Raw genomic sequence first — 24,786 nt, forward strand, 5'->3', positions numbered from 1 at the left:
GTCTCTTCATTAGTTTAATTTTACGGAAACAAGTATCAGCGGGTACGTCCAGTACGGCCGTAGACATCGCTAACCCTCCCTGGCATCATTTCAGTCATTTCGCCGCCTAATATGGCCGAACGAGGAACATGATCAGATGAAGGTGTTTGTTAAAACGTCCACAATTTAGGCTCGTAGCTACGTTGTAGTTCTCAAAATGACCCATTACCACTGTATAATTTGTTCTGTACCACAAGGGATACATTTAAATCACAAAAGCTAAGCGAAAACAACCTAACACACCAACACAGCCGCGAGCCCCCTGAAACAGAAACCAACCAAATTGAAGACACCTTATGGCGACACGTGTGCCAGCGCTCCCTGTCCACCGGTCAGGTGGCTACTGAGATGAAAAGGTATATAAATGCCTTGGTCTCACCCTGTGCAGCGATTTATCCTGGCGCGACCATATTACTAACACCACCTCATCCGCTAACAAATCGCTGGGATTCTTGAAGCTTCACCTCCACCTCGCCCCGCAGCCCGTAAGATTACTCGGCTACAGATCGCTTATCCGATCAAAGCTAGAATATGCGTCTAAAATCTGGAGCCACACCAAATATACTAGAGTTTTTTTGGGTTTTTTCTCAACTTACCAGATTTTTTTTAAAAGTCGTGAAAGCTACACTAATGCGGTTTGTGCAGGTGTGTTATACGGCCAGGGGGACATAGTATGGGGGCTAATCGTAATGATCAGTCGGCTAATGAATTAAAATTCGTTAATTAACTTAACTAATGGAGATAGTCATACATATCCAATTAGAAACTTGATCAGCATCATCGAAAAACACTAAATCAACTCTTTTTAGAAGGATGTAACGCAGGGGCAGTATTTTACGGCGTTCCGTAAAAACGCTCAATTTGGACGCGTTTCTAGGTTTCGATTTCTTATCGGAGCGCCTCTCTGTGCCAGCAGTCCTGCTCCCCAGTAACTGAGACGCGCAACACACGTGCGCCCAACTTCTCTCCCAGCTACGAGGGAGGCGAGGAGCTGGCTTCGCGCCACGACCACCGGGGGACAGGACCGCGGGCGCAAAAATGTGCTGCGATAAGAAAACGAAACCTAGAAACGCGTCCAAATTGAGCGCTTTTTTAGAACGCCGTAAAATGCTGCCCCTGCGTTATCTCCCTCTAAAAAGAGTTGATTTAGTGGTTTTCAATGACGCTAAAGAAGTTTCTAATTGGAACCATATGTCTTTTCATTAATTAAAAACTTAATTACGAATTTTAATCATTAGCCGACTGATCGTTACGATTAGCCCTCTATACTCTGTCCCCCTGGCCGTATAATTCACATGCGTAAACCGTATAAGTGAACTTTCACGTTCTCTTTTTTTTTTTTTTTTTTACAAATCTGTTAAGTTTAAAAAAAAAACGGTATCTAATCAATGCACTCGAAGCTGCCTAAAATCGCACTACTCGGTTCATTCATTACTCATATTCATGCAATATCCGCATATCATTCTTAAAAGCTGAATCAGGGCTCCCGCTTCTTTCGATTCGTCGCCGCATCACGAGCCCCTGCTTGTTTAACAAGTTTTTCTTCAGTCACCGCTTTGTCAACCACCCTATATTTTAGCCCCAGCACATATATCGCAGCGCACCGGTCATTCCCTTCAGGCTGCCCGCCCAAGCACCCGCAGAACAACCTGGAACGGCCTTTCTCGCGGCACTGCTGCAATCCCCTGCTCATCAACATTCATAGAAGATGTAACAGCACACGTCTGGCTTTATGCAATCCCCTGCTCATCAACATTCATAGAAGATGTAACAGCACACGTCAGGCTTTATGCAATCCCCTGCTCATCAACATTCATAGAAGATGTAACAGCACACGTCTGGCTTTATGCAATCCCCTGCTCATCAACATTCATAGAAGATGTAACAGCACACGTCTGGCTTTATGCAATCCCCTGCTCATCAACATTCATAGAAGATGTAACAGCACACGTCTGGCTTTATGCAATCCCCTGCTCATCAACATTCATAGAAGATGTAACAGCACACGTCTGGCTTTATGCAATCCCCTGCTCATCAACATTCATAGAAGATGTAACAGCACACGTCTGGCTTTATGCAATCCCCTGCTCATCAACATTCATAGAAGATGTAACAGCACACGTCTGGCTTTATGCAATCCCCTGCTCATCAACATTCATAGAAGATGTAACAGCACACGTCTGGCTTTAAAATTGTTTGGCATCTATGTGCACCGCATTTCCACCCCTCATGTAACCCCCCTCTGGGGCTTTAAGGTAATAAAATAAAATAAAATTAAATGACGCTATGATACGTTGCCCAATGCCGCGCCGCTGCTACGACAACGACGGTTATCATAGTTCCATCGCTCAGCGGCGCGACGCGTCGCGGTTTTTGCTCACATGTGTTTAACGCTTTAGTGGGAGCCTCCCCGGGAAATTTCACAGAAATGCATGTCTCACGCGGTGACTTCCGCCCACCACCCCAGACCGGAAGTGCGGCCGACGCGCCACCACCGCGGCGTGACGTAATAGAGTTGAGTTTGTGTATAGACTAGTGGTGCAAAACTATGGATAGTACTATCGATAGTATCGATAGTCGCCAGAAATCTGACTATCGATATTAAAAAACGATCGATAGTCAAATATCAAAAACTATCGAAAAACTATCGATAGTCGACTATCGTAAACCAATCGATAATATTGTCGATGGTTTACTATCGATAGTTTTGCGACACTAGTAGTTTGAGTCACTTCCTCTTCTCTTTTTCTCGCTTTATTTCATCAAATGGGACACCAACTAGCCCAAGCACTCTCCATCCCAACTTTGGTCCAGCTTTCAGTGATGACGAAGAAGGGAGTTTGGGCGAAAAGAGGGGGAAGGGAGGCGAGCGGCGGTGCGGCAACTGTGTTCGCTCCTTACGCGAATACTACCACTCGTCCAAACGCGCGTCAAACTTCGTAACGAGCACGCAGACTGCGAAGCATGCGGCGCCAGCCTCGGCGGCACTAGCTAACACCTTTTGTAAGAGGCGTCGCCCATCCTTCCGTTGGTGTGGTCGGCGTGGTGTCGTGTCGATAGTGGTGCAGAACTATCGATAGTACTATCGATATTAGTGATAGTCGCAAGAAACCTGACAATCAATAGTAACAAAACTACCGATAGTACTACCGATAGTCGACTATGGAAACACTATCGATAATCGTAAAACTATCGATAATACTATCAATAGTAGCGATAGTCAATTTATCGATAGTTTTGCGTCACTAGTATAGACCCTTCAGAAAAAAAAAAGTGCCATCTGTCGTACACAACGGTAACCAAGCCAGCCGCCATGCTGCAGGGTAGTGGGGCGTCGTTGCATACGCTGCACATGCCGTAGGCGCTAGTCTGACTGCGTCAGATCCACAGCCCACGATGCCAACTTACCACGGCGTAGCCCTCTATAAGCAGAGTGCGTACGTATTCGTAAATGTACTCCTTATCGGTTGACGGGCGTCGGTCGGGTGGGGATATTCAGCGGCGCAGACGCGCAGGCGTTTGCCTGGCCAATTGCAAGAACGGAACACGAGCCGTTCCCGCCCAACGCTCCTAGGGCGTTTGAGTCCGGTGTTTTAAATCTCGCTTCGTTGCGTTTGGGGGTAGAGTTTTTAAGTTTTAGCTGATTTCAAGAAATGAAAGCGTCAAGATGTAATGCTGCTTGAAACAGCGCTTGTGGTACCGCTTGTGGACAGGACAGTTTCGCGAGGGTGTAGCTTCAGGTATGCGCGAGCTCGCGGTGCTTCCAACTTGCGCGTGCAAATTATGTGTTAGGTATGCACGGAGCCATACAACCTCACGCTTTAATGCCCCTACGCATAGTTGCGTTTGAGAGTGTTTGAGTGCGTCTGACTGCGTTGCAGCTGCGAGAAACCAGGACATCCAGGCTGCATATGTTGCGTGCCACCCTATTCCTTGAATTGGATTCCACGCTTCATACGAAGCAGAAATGTGCCGGTGACTCGGCTTTCGTTTTTCGAGGCAACGCAGTCAAACACTCTCAAAAGCAGCTGTGCGTAGGTGCTTTGCCTGTAGCGCGTACACACCTGTGCAGCGCATGCTTTATGCAAAACATGTACGCGCTTGCAGCTTCTGCTTCACTACTGACCTGCTGCTCTACGACTACAGGCTGTTTCAAAATAAAGTTTCGACTCTCACATTGCCCGAAAAAATCAGAGACTCGACGTATCAAGTAGAAACTTAAATCGAATGCGTCTTTTAAAGGTAGAATTGGAATTAAAACTTGAAATGTTATTGTACTAAGTACAAAAAAAAATGCTCCAAAAATGTCCGGTTTTTTATTTATTTTTTGTAACATATGAAGTAGAGACCTGACTTTTTATTGTGTAAATGGGACAAGTAAAATACGCATTCGAAGCAAGTATTAACTTGATCCGCTCAGTTGTCGATTTTTGACGAGCCATTAACTGTAGCTTGTAACTTTATTTTGATACACTCAAGAATAAGCGGCTAAGCGTATCAAGTTTGAACTTACCTCGAATAAGTATTTTAGTAGTCCCGTTCACACAGCTTACCTCGAGTACATACTTTAATCGTCCCATTGATAAATTATAATATCGAATCTCTACTTCAAGTACGATAAAAAAAAAACTCATCCATTTAAGAGCATAGGCTTCTTTTTTGTATATGAAACTGGGAAATAAAATTTTAATGCGCAAACCCGACCAGTAAAATACGTATTCGAGGAACGGTTCTACATGATACGTCGAGTCCCTGATTTTGGAGGCGATTTTAGAGTCGAAACTTAATTTTGAAACACCCTCTATAGAGGTTTTACTTGTTCTTGTATTATTTACTGTACACTATGTTGTCGTACATGAAACCCGTGATGGCCATGTACTAACGATGGCTGGTGTGGGTTTACGTATTTGAACACGAAGAAGAAATGTGCAGTGTAGAAATTTGGGAGGGCCGGGGGGAGCGGGGCGGGTTTCTGGCTCTTGAAATTATGGTGATCATCAAAGCGCAGAAGTCGCGTAATCCCACTCAAATCGCCCAGCTCAGCCAGAATGCTACTAGCATTTTAATAACACTTAATTTTGTATCTGCGAATTTCATTCCACAGGTTGCCAAAAAAACACGGAGAACCACAAAGGATGGATCGCCCCAAAACGAGTAAGTTGTAGCTTTTGTCGAAGGAGCGCTCTGACTCCTATCGGCTCTTGCAGAGTTGGGAAATGTCATTCACCCCACCCGTGATCTGGAAGGCGCTACCTGCAGCGATACAGAGGCGAAGGGATCGAGGAAACGCAAGAACGCCTCAGTGTAAACAACACTACCGGCCGCAACGGAGTCCTTCACCATGGCGTCGGCCGCCCGATGTTGTTGGACTCGCTCAGAGGATTTTAGCTGTTGCCAGATTTTTTCAAAGGCGTTGATTTTCAGAAAAATCGGGAAAAGGCATCACGACTGGTGTCAGTGCGGGGGTATATACCTGGCAGAGCTTCCAATTGCACGCCCTACCCTCGCATGCAACACGCGCTTGGCGGCCCCAAGATCCTAGTATGATGTAACGACTGCTATAAGTTTCTTTCTTTTTTTGTCTTATTTCGTTTAGTTACATCTTCGAGGAAAATAAATTCACGGGATAAAAATACTACAAAATTTATCTCTAACACGTTTTTTTTTTTTTTTTTTCCCCAAGGACCTTTTCAGTGTCATTTGAGCGCGTCTATTGGAAGAGCTGACGGCGTCCGCCTGTGGAGAAAACAGTGGGAAGGGCGCCGCTTAGAGAGAGGAGGAGAGTAGAGAAGGACAAAGGCGAGAGGGAGGCGACGTCACGGGGCGGAAGCCAATGTGCGCGAAAGGATGCTGGGGCGAGTCGGAACTTGCAGGTGTGCGGAGCGCGTAGGCCTTGCTCTGTGCGCTACAAAATGGAGTGTGAACCACCAAGTAATACTAGCGCTGGTCCAAGCAAGCGGCAAAAAAAATAATAATAAAAGAAGATCCATCGTTGGATCCCTATTGAATGCATCAGCACGACCCTTGGGAAACGCTAACACAAGCCCCGCTACAAACCCAAAAAGAGACAGCAAAATATAAAGGAAGCAAAAGAGAAGGCCAAAACAGAAAAGTAAAAAGGTCAGCGTCAGCGTTTCCCAGAGGAGGACGTGTGGGGCGTTTCCCAAGGGTCATGCTAACGTATTTCTTATTCTTAATTACAGCAGGTCACGACACATCACTCTGCGTTGAGGTGCCATTTGGCGGGAAAGCCCTGCGGGCCGCCTGCACTGCGTCCGACTCATAGTAGAGTGTTTTAGTAGATCGTTTTTTCGCCCCGATAACGATACCCGATAACAATACGACGCATGCCCAAGGCCGCCGGAGGGGAGAGGATGTATCGTTATCGGGGCGAGAAAACGATCTGCCAGAACTCTCTAATAAGTTGACACCCCGTCAAACGCTTTAACGTGAAACGGTGTTTGGATGGGCATATCGTGAATGCTGGATAAAAGCGTGGCCGCGTGGCTCGACATTCATCATCATCGTCATCGGGTGGGAGAGGAGGAGTGAGCTGCTCGACGCTGATTGGTTAACGGGGAGGTCATGTGACCAAAGCGGTAAGCGAGGAGGTGCGAAGTAGGCGAGGAGGAGCTCGATAACCTGTGCCCACTGAGAGGAAGAGGAGCTCGGAGAGTATGGAAGACTGGAAGATCGCCAGGTTTACCGGCACGAATAGTGGTAGTACAGCTTAATTCTAAGAACTATAATCAAGCGCACACATGCCACGCGTTAAATTATCGAATGTAGATAGCCGTGAACGTAGGCGTCTGGCGTCTGGAAACTCAGAGTATCGCTGAGCATTTGGGACGCAAGAACGTTTCATGTATCCAACACTATTGCCTAGCAATTTGCCATACAACTTCTATAGGTGTTTTTAAATAAAGTCTAGTTGTAAGTAGCGCTCGGTGTCGTCTCGTTTTCTGTCCATGTCTAAGGCTCCTATTATTCTTTCATTGCACTTGTTGTACCCAGCTGGTGATAAGCAGCCAAGTTTACAACTCGTAGTCTCACGACAAGGCAAATCCCGGTCTCGACGTCACGAATGGAGACAATAAAAGGGGGCCAGCGAAATATCTCGGCGCTAATACTCGAGCACAAATTTTTTTTTTTTTTAATGAAGTGGGAGACCGCGAGTGTACAGCTTTGATCGGTACTCAAGGTGAACCGATCACAGCCAGTAAAAGTGCATCTTTGCGCGAATGTGCAGGAAAATATACCTATGACGAGTGTGCAGCGCTGTTGAAGGCATGGGCAGATGTGCAGAAGAGCTGCGTAATAGCACAACGCATGCTAAAAAAAAAAAAAGCATTTCACAAAAGCATGCGCTCGTACCCATGACTTGCACAGCGACACAGAAGTCTTGAGACAAATCTTAGAGAAATGCAGGCGCTCGCGCCAACATTACGTCCCATATAGGAGGTATTCACTGGACGCCATATTTGTGGGTGCTGTTTAGAGCGCATGCTCAAAACGAGCTCACATTAATAGCCTGCTAAGACCGGCAACCTTGATGGTGCTAAATGCACGCTCCAAAAGGACTGCGGAAGCTCGCCGTCAGCACGCGCTCAGCAGCAGCGCACACGGATATGGCCGCCAGTGAATACTCCCTATAGGAAGTATTTACTGGCGACCATAGATGTGTGCGCGACTGCTGAGCGCGTGCTTTTGCAACGTTTCTTTTGCAACGTGCATTCCACACCATCAGGATTGCAGGTCTTAGCAGCCTATTAATGTGGGCTCGTTTTCAGCGTGCGCTCTAGACAGCATCCACAAATATGGCGCCCAGTGAATCCTCCTTATACGAAACCGAGTTACCGCGTGCAGCTAAAATAAAGAACAGCCTTTATAGTGAAAAAATTGTAAGGGTGCAGGCGAGCTGGTGGAAGTTAACCATAGTTTTGTTTAACCCGAGACTGGGGTATTTCGGAAAAGGGACGAGAAGAAAAGAGGCCACAAGGAGGCGACGTCTCAAACACAGCTAAGGATTACCATAGATTACCATGGTTACCCTCTTCCGCTTTCCTTCAATGTGTAGTGCGGGTTAGAATGACCAATTGCCGGTTTTTTTTTTGGTTTTTTTTGCTTTACGGTGACTATGTACCGGCTAGTTTAATGGTTTGTTGCTTGGCTTTGTGTAATTAGGTCTTGTATGCCCTCTTTCCCTTTGGTTCCGTGTGTTTGCGGGTTTGAAAAAACCTTTTAACGGTTCTTTGTTGACTGTGTAGTCGGAGGCTTATCTTGTCCTTTTGTCTGGCTGAAAGATTTTTCTTTTGTAATGTTTTGGGCCTATGTTTGGCTTAGTGTATTCCGGGTGTTATGTTGTCATTGGTCGACTTGGTTGGTGGTGTGTGGACGTGGTGTGTATAAAAGTGCATACGATGGAATAAAATCCTTAGCTGTGTTTGAGACGTCGCCTCCTTGTGGCCTCTTTTCTTCTCGTCCCTTTTCCGAAATACCCCAGTCTCGGGTTAAACAAAACTAAGGTTAGCCTTTATACTTAGTTCATTCTTTAGCTGAGACTAGAAGCTCCTCCTTCAGCGCGAGCTCGACGGCTTCCGCAGTGCTTTGGTTGCGCGTGCCTTCACATTTGTGTTAACAAGGGCAGAAAGCTCGCTCTGAAGGCGGAGCTTGTTGTCTCAGCTTAAAAAAGCGATGCAACGATTTTTGTGCACTGCGCAAATACCGCTTAGAACGGGTCACCTATGTCAATGACTTTTAAAACACCCGTTCGTTTTTCACCACACGCAATCGAAGTCGCAGAAAAAAAAATTAAAGAAAAGCGAGCAGTGTTCACACCTGAACTCGCTGCCAGAACAAGCGGCGACGTGATCTCGAGCCGATTACATGCCGCCAATGTTCATCATAGTCACGCGCTGGGGTTGGCAAGGCACAAGACACCCGCTGAGTTCCAGATATTGTTATGGTTCGGCTATTGTCGTCATGGCAGTGATTGGACACGGGCTACTACTCGAATGCTTCTCAAGTTATCGATTATACCACGAGCCCGAATCGAGTGCCCACGCAATGCTCCGGTCCAGCCTATGAGCCGCATTGAAATATCGTCACTAGAGGATACTGCGCGATCCCCCAGTTACGTCAAAAAGTTTCGCGAAGGAGAGATTGAATGACAACGCTCGCTTTTGTCCTTGAAGTTACACCGCAACAAAGGAGTTTCTTGGCCAGGGGCGTTGTGTGCGAGTGTCCTTGAGTGCCACTAGTGCCAGTAAGCTCGTGTAAAGTGAAAATCATTCCAATTGAATATCGTTGCACCGCCCTTTAAGGGTGAACGGAGTATAGCGAGAAGGGCAGCAGAAGCGAACCTCGATAATCGAGCGGTAGAGCAAAAAATATCAATAGTAAATCCCTCGTAATTGACGATCTCTTGCACGCTCCGCAGAAAACGGACATCGACACTATCAGCGCCGTCTGGAGAAACCGAAGGGTGAAGGCCACGAGCCGCCCGGTGTGCGGAAAATAGGCCGCTTCTTCCGGCGAAAAAGACTCAAACCAAAACTGTTGCAACTTCCAATGCCAACTGTTTTTCTTTTTTTTCGGTAAAGCTGGAGGGCTTGTTAAATGAATGTCAAGCGGAAATACTTTTGTTTTCTTTTTTTTTTTTTAGCACATGTACCACGCGCTACGCGGGAAACAAACTGAAGTACATTAGCAATAAAGCGACGACGCGCATCCACGCAGACTTCCTCACACCGACGGCTTATTGCTGATGCAGATATATCTCTAGATTACGAAAAATAGGCTGTAGGCTGTGTTACCGTTTTGTGCCGTTTTGTAGCGTAGCCAGGTTCAGGAAAGGCGTTCTCAAAACGTGCACCTAAAAGCTTTCACGATGGTTACGCGCATTTCGCTCTCGAGCGCAATTTGCCGCCTAAACTGTCTCAGGCGAATTGTCACTGTTGGTGAGGGGATCGAACTGAACGTTGTAAGTGGACGGGCGATATCGACGAATTGGCGAATGAAACGACGAAAATACGAACAAAGACCGAAAAAAGCTAGGCATGTCCTTAGGTGATGTTGGCACTAGACATTCTTGTACAGCTTTACACTTTTCAGCGTCAGGTTGGACCCCGTGTTTTTCTACAAGGTGACCAAGTACCTTAGTTTTCGAGCTTCCAAATTGACACTTAGACGAGTTCAGTGGAAGACATATGTTTTCCGGAGAAGGAGGACTTGATCAAGTCACATTATTTACGTTATTTCTCTCGACCAAGTACGGATTGCAGATTAAACATGAGTACAGCGTCAGCTTTCGGCTGGAACTCGTGTTCGACTGCTTCTTCAATTATTAAATACGAGCTCGAGCCGAACTCTACGCAGCGTTCGACTGCGTAGCGTTCAGCCGAGCGCTGTGTTAGAACCAGATACAAATAATTCATGTTTTTGTTCTCATGAATTTACTTCTCAACTTAGCCGCTAGGGAAGCGACGATTCAATCTCTTCCTCAATAGTTTAGTCTATTGTACAGATACTTTAAAACAAAAAGCGAAACGTCGGCCGCCCATCTCAGGCTTAAAATGGTTCCTATTTAACGTATTTCTGCCGGCTTCGATCTCCTTCGTGCTCTGTTGGGCAGATAGTTTATTGCAGTAGTAGTACTACTCCGTTTGCATGTACACAAAACTTGACATTTGAATCTAGCTCTGATGCAGAATTCCTTCTATGAAAGCCCCTAAACAAGCCTTGTTCGCTTTAGAGCGAGGCGCAACCACCGTGCACATCTACTTCTGCGTGCAACTGTTCGCCGGATATCAGTCACAAGGGCACACAGGCAGCGCGGTGTACAGATGCAGATGTACTTTACAACGAATAAAGCCCACACACTGAGCAGTTCAATGCTGTTCAAATGGACGTGGAAAAGAAATGTTATTTTACAGATTACCTAAACTTCTTAATTTTTTTATTCCCAATGATGTTCACGTCGATATCATCAACATGAACGAGTTGCATGCGTTGATGTGCCGTTTTGTTGTAGACGACTAATGTTTTTGGTGTGCGTGTGTGTTTTTTGGTTCTCTCTCGCCCTGTCACTGCTGGAGAATGCAATTTGGGGGCCGAGAGCTCGTCAAGCCGTTTTGTGCGGCTTTTTTTTCTCGACCTCCACCATTGTAAATAAGAAATAAAGATGTTATTATTATTAGAAAATCCGCCGTTAGCCTGCGTATCTAGAACAAAACAGGCCACCATCGACCGATCCACCGGAATAACGTTGTTGCACAGTTACTGGGCTTATTACTGGGGCGCACAGCGCCCCAGTAATAAGCCTGCCTTGCCTCACTGCGCCCCCGAAAAGGGCGACCCGTCGCGGACCGCTTTAACGGTTCTGAAGGACGCGTCTCCTGCGACTTCACAACAATAACTGAAGTGCCTTTACTCTGAATTTTTTTTTTTTTTTTTTTTTAAGGCTTTAGGTGCTGCCTACAGATTCGCGATGTTCCCAAAGACAGGCGGCCACTCAACTCCCGCCACTTCACGAGATGAACACAAATGGTCTCTCGAGTAAAGGCGAACACAGAACGGCGGGTGTCATAAGTATGGAACGGTGGCCGCACAGGCGGCGATTCAAGCAGAGGAAAGCGGTTCACCGACCTGTGGAAAACCCATGGACAGCCTGTGGACAGCCGACGCTGCTGCCTCTCCGGAGACGGTTCTGCGCGATCACCTGCCCGCCGCTCCCGCGTAGCAGGAAATGAGCGGCCAGTCGGGCAGCCGCGCGACCTGGCCCTATCACGCGCGGGAGAGAACTCCCTCCGCGAAAACAAAACCCGTTTCCCGGGCCGCCGCGGCGCGGACGGCTAAGCCCTGCGGAACCACAACCTCGAGACGACGTCGCAACTGACGTCGGCTTCCGCTGAGATGCACTCGACTGCCGCCGCGGGCACCAAGAGGCTCGGAACGGTCGTAACTCGTCGCAGAGAGCGAGGGGCCGAGAGACGCGGCCGAGAAGGCGGGCGCAGCGAGTCGTCCCACACCGCTCCCCGTTCCGAGCAAGCCGATTGAAAACCCCGCTGAAAACGGAAGTGAACAAACCCTCGCGACCTCTAGGGGAGAGAGGCACGGCGCGGAGGAGACCGGAACACCCAGACGCGCCTTCATTCATTCATTTGCCCATACATCCTTCAGTCGGGAAGGCCCAAAGAAGCGGAGAACCGCGGACTCTGACCCGCGAAACGAGGTCATCTCTTCCAACCGACGACAGCTGGGTAAACTGACCTAATCACGGCGGCAATCAGCTTGTTCATGCTGCTCGTTTCTTTGTTTATCTGCTTTGGAAGAAATGAGCCCGGCTGATTTGAGGCCACCCGCTGACCTTTGCATGGCTGGAGCCTGGCGAAAAGGCAAAGGCGAAGCCGAGCGTCGCGAGAGAAGAGGACATGGACACCAGCACTTTGAAAATCGATAAAACATGCAGTTTATCCAAGTGCAGTCCCCGCCCCCTTTCCACACACACACAGACGCACATAGTAAAACTTCAAAATTAAATTTCCGTCGGAATATATTATTGGCTCCAACCAAAGTCTCGTGTGCAAAAAAAAAAAAAAAACCAACAACAAAAACAATCTCTGTGAAGTTTTAAGGTGCATTTCAGAATTGTATGAATGCGAGTTTGATGGGCTGGATAATAAACGGGAGGGTGCGGTTTCAAGCTTCTTCACCCCAGTCTTCCCCTTCCACAGGCAGGCAATTTCCTGTAGCTGACAGCAAGATGACTGTGAAGCTCACTCATAACGTGTAGGCCATAAAGCGCCATTACAGGACAGGTATATCTTGTGAACTCTGTTTTCCGCAGAGATTTGAGAGTTTAAAGGGTTAGCTTGAAAAGGCGTTTGCTCTGGATGTTGGTAAGTCCTCTTCTCTCCCTTGAACAGCACAATATGTTTCCACGCGCTAGCAGTGCGTTGAGGTGACGTCGAGAGCTCAAGCTGCGAGTTATTTATCTCCCGAGAACGACTCTGACGGTGTTGTTACGATTCCGGGCCGAGCATGCTCCCACTTCCAAGCGTCGTGGACTTCGAAGATACTGAGGAGCGTTCACTGAGAGGAGAAGACGTTTATATACAGGAATATTTACATCGTCATCTTTCAGCTTTGGCGTCTGAGAAGGGAAGACTCTTGACGAGTCCGAGCACCGGCCAATGTAGCCTCCTTGAAGTGGCGAGGGGGTCCCTGTCCAAGGTCCCGCGAGGGGAAAGGGCACTTTCGTCACCACGGGACGTCTCTGCAGGTCTCCCGGGACGCGGACCTCCCACGTGGTCACACCCCGGTCCAAGCATCCCCCTCATCCCGTCTCCCAGAAGATCGCGGGAACAGGCAGCTCTCCCGACCACACGCCGAGACCCAAACGTCTCCACTTGTCTACGTCGTTCATTAGCACCCGGTCCGAAGGCCGAGGAAGCGGGCCCCCGTTTCTCAGCGGGGTGTCAGGGGGGTCAGCTCCCGCTGTGCCGGGTGGCGCGCTCGGTGTCGCCCGGAAGCCGCACCCCACCCACGCCGCGTCGGTCGACATGTTCGGCGGCGCCAGAATGCCGAGCCCGAGTCTCTGGTCACTCGATGGGTGGTCGATGGCGCTGCCAGGAAGCCGAACCTGCCCTCTGGGTGGCCGATCATAACAGTGTGAACTCGACGGGCTCTGACCTAGTAACCAAAGCATGCGATGAACAGTGGCGCACGCACAAGTCACCTATTGGTGACGTGTGTGATTGAAAGAGTCACTGCGCTGGGGTTTGCACGATTGACCAAACATACAAAATGGCGTCTAAAAATTGTAGAGCCCATCCACTTCACGTGAAGATGGAGGACCAGCGAAGCCGTTACCTTTACGACACTGTAGATGGTTGAGCGTGTTCGTTTCTAATTTACGATAAGAGGGACACTGACAACATTCAATGTCCCTCTTTCCTTATTGCAAACTTTACGACAACTTTACGAGAACTATACGACATCTATACGATTTACATATGATTGCAATGAAGACACGTACACGGCTTTGTTGTATAATTGTCTTTATATAATTAGTGACTAAATTTATCATTGCCTTATGGTCACTATGGTAAACTATCATTGGTTGTTCGGATACGTTCTTGCTTAACGTGAGGTCGATACGCGTTCTGTTGTTCGTCGTTGGTATACGTGTACGTGTTGGTAAACGACGTTTTTCGGTGTTACAGCGATTTGGGCTCGTTATCAGCGATGCTGATGAAGATCCCGAGTCTCTTTGTCAGCATCGCGGAAGCGAAAGAAAGGAGGTTAGATCGGCGCGTTCTGCCCTCAGCCTCGTCACAGCGCACTCTTAGCTGAGATAAGCCGGTGACCGTCGATGACAACAAGGGTTCAGGACCTCACTATCTAATAATGCCAAGGAAGGCTGACTCACGCGGGTTACCTCCTATTTTTATTTATATTTGCCACGACCAATCGGAACGAAGGAGCGCCGTTTAAACGGGAGTGTTTTGCTAGCATCCATGGACGCATTTTTTTCCAGATTCTAGCACATAACAGGGCTTCGCTGTAAAAGGATTAATTATTTCATTCACGGAAATAAGAGTAATATTCAGACAGTTAACCCTGACGGTGTTGGTTTAAGAATGCGATGACTCCAAGTTTTCGCCGAGCTTTTGACACAGATCATTGAACTTCTCGTTCGCAACTCATAAGTAGCCAGTAACACAGGTCGTGACGTCACGGCGAGGCAAATCATGATAGTGATGTGACGTAGAGAAACCACAAGGGGGTTTCACCGAAACCTCACGGGCGCTACTAGAAGAGCGCTTGCAGTCGCTACTTTAATCCCCCTTTTTACCGCTACACCAGGTCCTCACATATTCTCACAGAACCTTTGTCCCGCCTTACAAACACCTGCAATGCTGACAACGGCAGGCCCGAGCGCCTGACTTTGAAACAGGGTTGGGAATAGATACTCAAAAATGTATTTGGAAATACAAATACTGGAATACATGAAAATAGTACCTAAAATACTGATACTAAAATATATCTCTAAAAATGTCTCGCAATACGTATCGGAAATACATTTTAAATAGATGCAAAAAGTATTTGGAAATACAGATGCAGGACTACATTCCAAGGAAAGCAGAAATACAAATACAGAAATACTGATACTGCGATACATCTTTCAAATTTGTTTAAAACGAAAACTATGATGAAGCTCGACGTTTGAAGTAGAAGTTTTTGATCACGAACTTTCTTTCCCGTAGGCTTCTCACTTTGCGTTGAAGGTAGTGGTCTCGGACGACGAGGCGTCTTCAAGGGCCTCAAAAAAACGTTCCATCAAGGACTGACCGCGGATCCTTCCCTGACATCTTGTCTGTCTGACGAGGGATGTGAAAAGACTTCGACTTCTAAATAAATTATACGTCACCCTAAATCCTATGAATACGTCACCACGCCCCCGTCCAATAAGGACGCCCCTGTCAACACTGATCACATGACGTTACGGTGGAATGAACTGGTATTCTTCATCTCTAGGTGTGGCCTTGAACATTAAACTTTACCACGTTGCTGTATCAAATGACAATACGTACTTTCGTTGTAGGTTACCTCGTTGAAGATCGTGCAGGCAGTGTAATTTGGAATTTTTGAGAACAGTGGACCACCTGAAGCATCCTGGAACACGTCTTATCTTCTGTTAAGGTTGAAAAAAACGATACGGTGGCATTCCTGCTGTGAAGGTTCCTCCTACCGACCCTCCGCCACCGACGCATGGATTGCAGTCCTCAAGTTTCGCATCATCCAAACAGAGACCTCGTGGATTGCGACCTGATATTGCCGGAACAGGTGCGAGCTCTCCGAGAAACAGCGCGTTAGAGATGAGTCGCAGGTGTACGAAGTCGTGGTCGCCACAGCGAGGCTACGTCTGGCCTCCTTCTAAGTTTCGGATCACCAGAGCAGTGGGTCACGTTCACGTCGGCTGATGACGTACCCTTGAACCGTGCAATGTTACGGGCGAAGTCGCAGATGCATTCAAATATGTGTTCAGCTTCACAGCGTGAGATTTCCTACTATTTCAAGTCAACCACCGCCAGGCTCGTGCTGCAACGGAATGTGACTCAGCTTTGCCGGCTGGGTGTACTCTGAATTCTAAGGCGAGAGAGACGGTTAGCAGCGGGCATTGGATGCCAGTCAATAATGACTCAAGAAATCCCTACCTAAGGACCTGCGGCAGAAGATGCTCTGACTCCACTCCTGGCACGCCACCTGGTTCGAGTCCCCGACTACGCAACACCTTTCAGAAGAGAGAAGAGGACGCATGGAAAAATAGTTCGGAGAATCGGAAGGAACCTTGGTGAGTATAGTAACAATGCCCCAGCATCTTCTTGTCCCTAGTGTCGTCAAAAGTTCACGAAAAATGCGTTCGGACTTTTTTTTTTTTGGTGGGGGGGTGAGGGGGGGGGAGGGGAGTGGCAATATTTCTCGAGAAATGTAACGAAATACATTTCATCCTGATTGTATCGCGATACAAAGAAACGTTCAAAATATATTTCGATACAGGAATACAGATACTGGTGAAGAAAATGTATCGCGATACAGAAATACAGATACGAAATGCATTTCTGAAATACTACCGCGATACATTTGTTTCGCGATACTGCCCAACCCTGCTTTGAAAAGTGTATTTCATGCGCGAATTCTAGTACAATGAAAGTGTAGTTGGCAAGTTGTTACATCTTGGATTCGAAAAGCGCTAAAAAGAAGGGCTCCAGGAAGAATTGGAAAAACAATGCGCTACTGTCTACTGCATTTTTATTCGTAAAAAAAAACGAACATATAAACACTCCCAAGCGAACCATTCATTCACAATCAAAGTTCTCGCGAGATAAATTCAAACTCCTTATCTGATAAAAGGGTTCAGAATGTGTTGATGCATGCTTCATTACCATTCACCTTAATTTTAAAAGCCCGAAGATTTCTATTTTTGTGTTTGTTTTATACCTTCTCAAACTCTGCGTTTCATCGAATGCAGGAGAACGTAGGCACCTGTCACAATGAATGGCCAATTTTCCCGAAGGTGACCGCCTTACAGAAAGGTCGTGCTCCCTTGCCCTCTCACTTGCACATCTCCCCGTCTGCCCTACATACGCTCTCCCACACGTCGTTGGTATCTCGAAAACCACCGATGTTACGCTATCTACATATTTGTTTTCATGCTTTTTTTGTGCATGCTTTCCCCTTGTGTGCTTTATTATTCACCCTTGGGCATAATCTGAATAACTTCGATAGCGCTGTGAACACAACGTGAACCCCGAAACGACCGGCAATATTTTTAAGATTGTGGGACATTCTAGGGCAGGTACGGCAAAACGGCCACTTTATGTTTATTCTTAGGGATGCCTTCCGATTCACTTCCTCTTTTTGACGTATAACTATGCTTTTCTCCGCGCTTGGAAGGGGGTGCAAAGTTGGGAGATCGATGTCACAAAAAATGGTCACGGAAGTGACGTCACACAGATTACACAGGAGCGCCGACTCATTTGCATCGCCGCGCACAAAAGTGCGCGGCGATGCAAAAGTAGTACACAAAAGTGGTACTACTTCTGATTTTGAAGAAATTATCGCCCCATATCTCTTACCAACACATGCTCCAAACTGCTCGAACATATCGTATCAAAACATCGTCTTAATTATCTAGATGGCAATGATTTCTTTTATCAATCGCAGCACGGGTTCAGAAAGGGCCTTTCTACTACAACCCAGCTGATCGAAACTGTTCACGAGCTAGCCCAAACAATCATCGCGGTCAAACTGACATAGTATTCTTAGACTTCGCTAAGGCTTTTTGATAAAGTGTCTCATCAGAAGTTATTACTAAAACTGAACAAAATATTAAAAACGCAAGAATAACACAATGGCTTCGTTCTTATCTATCTTCCCGAGTGCAGTTTGTTGAGACCGGTGGTCGTACATCAAGTTTTGCTCCAGTACTTTCTGGGGTGCCTCAGGGAAGTGTTTTGGGTCCACTTTAATTTCTAATCTTTATAAATGACCTCCACAATGTAATTAAAGTGCCAATACGATTGTTCGCAGACGACTGCGTGATATATAATGAAATTAGAACAGCAGATGATCAGGCCTAATTAAATAAAAATCTACAAAACAACGAATGGTGTCAAGATTGGCAAATAGTCTTAAATCCAGGAAAATCAGTCTTTATGACAGTTGCGAGGGAAAAACAATTTCTGAGGTACGACTACTGTATCAACGAGCATGAACTCGCAAAGCTAACTGAGCACACCCCCCCCCCCCCCCCCAAGTACTTAGGCTTAACATTCACTTCATATTTACGTTGGTATGCTCATATAGACATAGTGTCTGCTAAAGTCAAAAGATCACTATGGTATCTAAGAAGAAACTTGTCTTATGCCTCAGCGGACATATAAAGCCTTGCCTATAAGACCCTTGTTAGGCCAGTCATATAGTACGCCAAAATAGAAGGGATCCGCATACCATCATCAAATGCATTTAAATTAGAAAAAGTTGAGCGCTTAGCCCTGCTAGGTTCATTTATGACAAATATCGGCGCGATCATTCTCCTACTGAGCTCTGTCAAATGGCTAATCTTCCAACCCTAGAGTCTAGGACGTATTTTGAAAGGTTAAAATTTATTTTCATAATTATTAATGATTATGAAAAGATAAACAAAGATAATTTTTTCCAAGTCCTTAAAGACGTAAAATTAAGGCACAGTTTATACAAAAGAGAATATTCTGTGAAAAACGATTGCTTTAAATTTAGTTTTTTTCCCAAGAGCCGTCAGGGAATGGAATAAACTGCCGAATGAAACGGTGATATCAGCATGCATTGCGGCTTTCCTTCACTGCATTGAAAACGTTTTGATATGTGCGAGTAACTGAGGAATATCGTGTGTATCGTCTTGTTTACGTGCCAGCAAGGGGAAGTTATCAATGAGTGTGAGGATTTTTTATGAGACCAAGCGAAACGCGACAACTGTGTGCATTTATGTCTTGTGTCTTTTTTGCTTTTTATCGTTTGTACCTTCCACTCCTGTAGTAGCCCTGCAATAGGGCTAACAGTATCAATAAATAAATAAATAAAAAGTTTCAGCGCAAGTTGTCACAATCATTTCAATTCGCACCCGGCCTCTTCGAAGGACCTGACGACCTTGACGTCGTCCTAGCCGTCGTCTTGAAAGTCGTCCTTAAAATCGCCCCATGGGTCGTTCGAGACGTCGTCCCCAACATCGTCCTTAAAGGGGCCCTGCAATGACTTTTTTACTAATTGTTAATTTGCACCGAACCTGAGCGCACTGAACGTAGTAACTTAGTGAAACTTTTCTTTTCTCAAAATTCCCTTTATTTTAAAAGTTATAGGCAAATTAAGATTACAAAAACAAGCAAAAAATAACCTCCCTCATGACGTCCTTGGTTGCTTGAGAGTGGCCGTGAACTAGAGAAGAAGTAGTGAGCTTATCGAGCGCTCACGGCTGCCGCACTCCGAGTCGACGGCGCGAGAGGGCGCCATTGAAGCGTGTTCTGGATAGGCTGTATGCAGCGGGCAGCCACAGTGGCTCTCATTGCATTTGCTGCGCGATTAAATACTAATTCGGCATGACACTTCATTGGCCACAAACGACAGCAAACACGGGGTAAAGATCAGTTCAGAATGGGAGCTACTTTGCGCTGCCATACCGCGAAACGGCCAAACCGCAAGACAAAGCTTCTCGTCGAAGGCCCTCGGAACGCTCAGAGCCGCTCGGATCCTCCTGCCCAAATGACCGCAGCGCCGCCGCGTACATCCGGGACCTTTCCGTCTCGGCGCCTGATCCCACTACTCCTTTCTAGTATGCGCCGCCTTTTCCACCGCTTGGTGGCGGGTATGCCGACGGGTCATTTCTTGTTTCCGTACTTTATGAACTGCATTCGTTTCTTTTTTGATCTAAACTACTGAACAGAAACTACTTTTATAAAAAATTGAAACGGTTCGCGCCACTTATATTTTGTATTTCGACTATAAAGAAGCTTTTAGCGGCTCTGACCAGTAGTAAGCCCAGGACCAAAGACGTCACATTTTGCGCGCTTTCGGTACCGCGGGTCGCCCTCGTCGGTGGAGGAGGTTTCCGCGTCGTCCGGTTAAAATATGACGCACTGATATTTAGTTACTCTCTCCGTGCCCGCTGGATTGCCTGAACCCCAAGAGACGTGGAAACCGCAAAAAAGGTGGACGCTTAAATATGATTGCAGGGCCCCTTTAAGATCGCCCTAAAGGACGTCCTCTAGGACGACCTATACGTCTTTGTCGTTTACATCGTCTTAGACGTCGTCCTTGGCGCTGTCAAAGACGAATGCTATCGCAATTCATAGACAGCCAACAATAGTGGTTTCTGCAGCAATTTCTTATCTGCTGGCTTGCTCGTTTGCTCGCTCCAAAGTGACGCGGTCCTGTCGGATTGAAACGGCGATAGACGCCGCTCCGCCAGCCGTGATTCCAGAACCTTCGCTCATCGCTCTGGGCAGCGGCCGAGTGGCTGAGCTCGTGTCCTCTGCGGTGCGGGCAGTTCACGCGACTCTCAAGCGCGACTCGGCGAGGCGTTAACCCCCCCCTCCCCCCCCCCCCCCCCCCCTTCTCATTCCTTGTGCCACCCACACGTAATTCTACGGAAATATATGCAGCATAGTACACCAACGCACCGACAAGTTTTTCTTTTTTTTTTCAATGTTGACAAGAGGCTTTCGGCGATTTCCACAAGAATGCCTTCCGGATAAACCGTCTTTTCCAGGTGGCCGACTTGCTTGCGGAGGCTTGGTCCAGCCAGAGCCTTTTATACTGGGAGAGTTCGGCGGATGGGAGGGGCTTACGGCCCGCTATGTTTAGCGGATTCAGCGGGTTCCGCTCCCGCCATGATGTGCCTCCCGGCAAGTGGTTCCCCATTGACGTGCGATGTATACGCGTGTAGGTTTTGCCGTTCGCGCGTTTGTTGCCGTGAGGAGAAAGTCAGAAAACAACCATTTTGTGATTCGGTGCTTTATTCTTGTAAAAATTAGCAAACAAACCGCCCATTTACGAACGGTTCTCATTTATAAATGGGGAATCGCTCAAAAACGCCTGACGTCCGACACAGCTCAGCGGCCTTGTGCGCATTTTTCAGAGGGGTAAGTTCGATTGTCTGGATCGCTCCCGACTGTTTACCATTGGGACCGGACATTTCATCGAACGCCGTTTCGCCGAACGCCATTTCATCGAAGTCGTTTCATCGAATGCCGTTTCATCGAATGCCGTTTCATCGAACGCCGTTTCATCAAACGCCGTTTCATCGAACGCCGTTTCATCGAACGCCGTTTCATCGAACACCGTTTCATCGAACACCGTCTTATCGAACGCCGTCTTATCGAACGCCGTCTTATCGAACGCCAGGGTGGCATTCCCGCTTGCTGAAGCTGGTCGGAGGAGCCCATCCCGGGTTCTGGAAGTTTTTGACTCGCATTGCCGCAGAACATGAACTGACGGAAGGCGAGCTGGAGGTGACGCTGAGTTCCCAAGAACCTCCTCGACAGAAGAAGGCCAGAGCGGCAAGAAATGAGAAGGTGCGCCTTTTTTATGAGAACCGACAGACCATGGGCTGTGGGGGACTTTTTGAGAGCAATTGCTCATCATTTGAAACGGTGAATGGCTGTCGCACGAACACATGAACCCCGGAAAGTTTTCAGATAAAATTTGAAGTGACATACTTACTTTTGACTTCATTGAGTCTTAAAACTAAAAAAAAAAAAAAAAAAAAATGTTTCGTTGTAGTTTCATAAATAGCACTTCAGCTTTAGCTACTGCAAGTTCGGGCAGTAAAAAAGTATCAATAGAAAGATATGAGAGGCTAGGAGGCTCGCATGGCTAAAGTTGTTGCGCCTGTGCAAAACCTAAGTCGCCTTCTGACCTCCATGAGTTGGAGTGCGCTCTTACCGGGAGTGTGACTTTTTATTTATTTGTTACGATACCCTCAAGGCCCATCGGGTAATTAAGAGGGAGTGAACAGATAAGCACAATGTGCGAAACAAACCTAAAAATTCGGTACAAATATCCTCATGGGTTACTTGCATCAAAATAAATTGTAACAGCTACAAGTCTGGACATTAAAAAAACTGACGATGAAATGGGTGAATAACATGAAAATGCACTCGATCCGTGCATAAAAGAGCATCTTTCACACTTCTCATTTAAAAGACATTCGATGAAACGGCCGTCAGTGATTCGATAAAACGGCGTTCGATGAAACGGCGTTCGATGAAACGGCGTTCGATGAAACGGCGTTTGATGAAACGGCGTTTGATGAAACAGCGTTCGGTGAAACAGCGTTCGATGAAACGGCGTTCGATGAAATGGCGTTTGATGAAACGGCTTTCGATGAAACGGCGTTCGATGACACGTCCATTTTTTCGATGAAACGGCGTTCGACGAAACGGCGTTTGATGAAATGTCCGGGAACCGTTTACCACACCACAAGGTTTGTGGACCATTGTGCGGAATACGGCGGACCGATCGTGATTTTCCGTCGTGCTTCTTTACCTGCCGGTCTTTTGCGGTTTTTTTTTTTTTTCTACATTGTTTGGTTTGCTATGAAAAAGCGGCGTCGGCATCGCGTTGTGCCTGAGCTTTTTGGGATTGACAACCGCTTTCGAATTCACTGTCTGCGAAGTGCACCTAAAAAAAAAGCATGACAAGTAAGTATTTACTACGCGTATTAAAAAAAAAAAAAAAAAAAGGTATCACTCTACTCTGTTTTATACTTAGTGTGCAACGCTGTCAAAGCCACTTGCGCGAGCACGTGGCTTGATCTGGGGTTTCTTTTGCTCGAGAACCCGTGCAAATGATCAAGGAGATAAAGCCCCACGGTCGCGCCAGCAGCTTTGACAGCGTTGCACACTAAGTATGAAACAGAGTATGGCGAAACAAAAGCGCTTGCGAGACGGCGAAGCGGAGCTAGGAGGCCGCTTCTAAAAACTCGAGCGTAAAGAAAGCTACGAGAGCAAGATGAATGCTTTGAACGGGCCGACGGAGCGCGCGCGCTCGTAAAGTGCACGCGTCGTTCAGCGCGACGTGCACGTGCTTGCAGCGATCGGCTCCGCTCGCACTTATGGGCGACGTGAGCGATCGAAAGCGTTGCTGTGGTCGGCCCACCACAATTGGCCGAATGCTGACTGTGACGTCAGCAAAGGATGTCTCATGGACAGAAATAAGAGGAAAGTAAGAACTTCAATTTTGACGGTGTTGGCAGTGTTGATTTGAGGGCGCAATGATTTCAGGCTTCCACCATGCACATTACAAACACCATCGAACTTGTTGTTCACAGGGTAATGACGTCACGAAAGGTAACCGAACGAGGGCGCCACCGAAACATCTCGCCACAGATCAAATTTGGCAAGCTAGGCCGCTCGCAAGTATCAGGTCTTGCGCGGCAGGAAACGGCTTCGTGATCAACGGACACTCTTAGCTGACACTGCCGCGTCAAGTCGCTGCACAGTTTTAGTCCAAATAAAACGCGTTTAACACCCCAAAATAAATTAATTATAATATTACCTCGCACCATCGAGAAATCGAAGTCGGCTTCCGCTTAGCCCTCCTTGTTTTGGCCTCCCGGATCTTGTGCCTTGCAAGGTTTTCTTTTCCTTGCAGGAACCGGTACATCCTGAACCCTTTTTTCGCGCTGTTCGAGCACCCAACGGCACTTCAGCACTCCATTACGTTTTCTTCTAACGTCTCGCGGAGCGCAGTACGATTATTTTCACCGTCGTCTCTCGCTCCACCCTAGTCAGACGGCTGCCGGCTCGAGGCGACAAGGGACATCAGGGCGGGCGACGAGACTCGGAATGCGATGTCTGTTCGATCAGTGCTGCCAGACTGGCGGCTGGATCAATAGACCGCCGAACTGTAAATTTAATGTTCTTAAAACATTAAATTTACATCCAGAAAATGTAGGCACTCGTTTTTCATTTCCTCGTGCGTGAAAATGAACACAATCGCATTGCACAAGAACACTTCTAGCACATGTTTTATGGATTCTTCATTTGCAACCATGGGCGGATACACTTTCACCAAAAATTCGTCCCCATTCCTGAAGATTTTGTAGCTCCCCGTTTCTACTAGCGCTTTGCAGATCCCTCTGTCACACTCCATCAAAACAAACGTCACACAAGTCTGGGACAACTCGGCACCCTATACATATCCCTCGTTTCTGTACCTACAAAATGTTGTGAATGGACACCAGAGTTGACAGTCAGATACAAAGCAAGAAGTTCACAGAAAAATTCAGCACTTGTTCCACACAAATTATTAAACGCAGTTTCTGCCGAGTCTTCAATGCACTTTTTAACCACGGAATTCCAGTCATATCTAACTGGAATTCATTGCCCACGCACATTATCCATGAAACTGATAATAACAAATTCCGTAACATGCACTTTTTATTTTTTTTTTTTTTTGTGAAGTACATTATTGTTATTTTTAATCCAGTTTCGCTTTTTTTTTTTTCTCCTTTAAGAAAGTAGAACTGAATTGATTTGGAAGAGAGACAAATCATAGGCTAATGGATGGGCTGGTTACAACGCCACATTATTGAAAAGTTACATCGACACACGCTCGCCATTCATGCCTTTTCAGCTTCTTTCAAGTAAAACGGTCCTTGCCAGCGTATAACTTTTAAAAAAATAAGTGGGACTGAAGAATGATACG

General features: G+C 46.9%; 1 protein-coding gene across 2 annotated transcripts in view; it reads right to left on the minus strand.

The window, feature by feature from the left end:
- LOC8041128 (solute carrier family 15 member 1) overlaps positions 1 to 24,786 on the minus strand; it is a 340,827-nt gene that overhangs the window by 111,460 nt on the left and 204,581 nt on the right. The window contains exon 1 of one of the 2 annotated variants that reach the window (XM_029975228.3): positions 11,686 to 12,062. The exons of the other annotated variant lie outside the window; for it this stretch is intronic. Within the exon in view, the coding sequence (XP_029831088.1) occupies positions 11,686 to 11,700 (15 nt within the window). The 5' untranslated portion in view covers positions 11,701 to 12,062. Of the gene's footprint in view, positions 1 to 11,685; positions 12,063 to 24,786 lie in introns of those variants that run through there. 2 annotated transcript variants of the gene reach the window in all.

This window comes from Ixodes scapularis, unplaced genomic scaffold (genome assembly GCF_016920785.2).
Source record: "Ixodes scapularis isolate PalLabHiFi unplaced genomic scaffold, ASM1692078v2 PGA_scaffold9__187_contigs__length_104089568, whole genome shotgun sequence".
NCBI lineage: Eukaryota > Metazoa > Arthropoda > Arachnida > Ixodida > Ixodidae > Ixodes > Ixodes scapularis.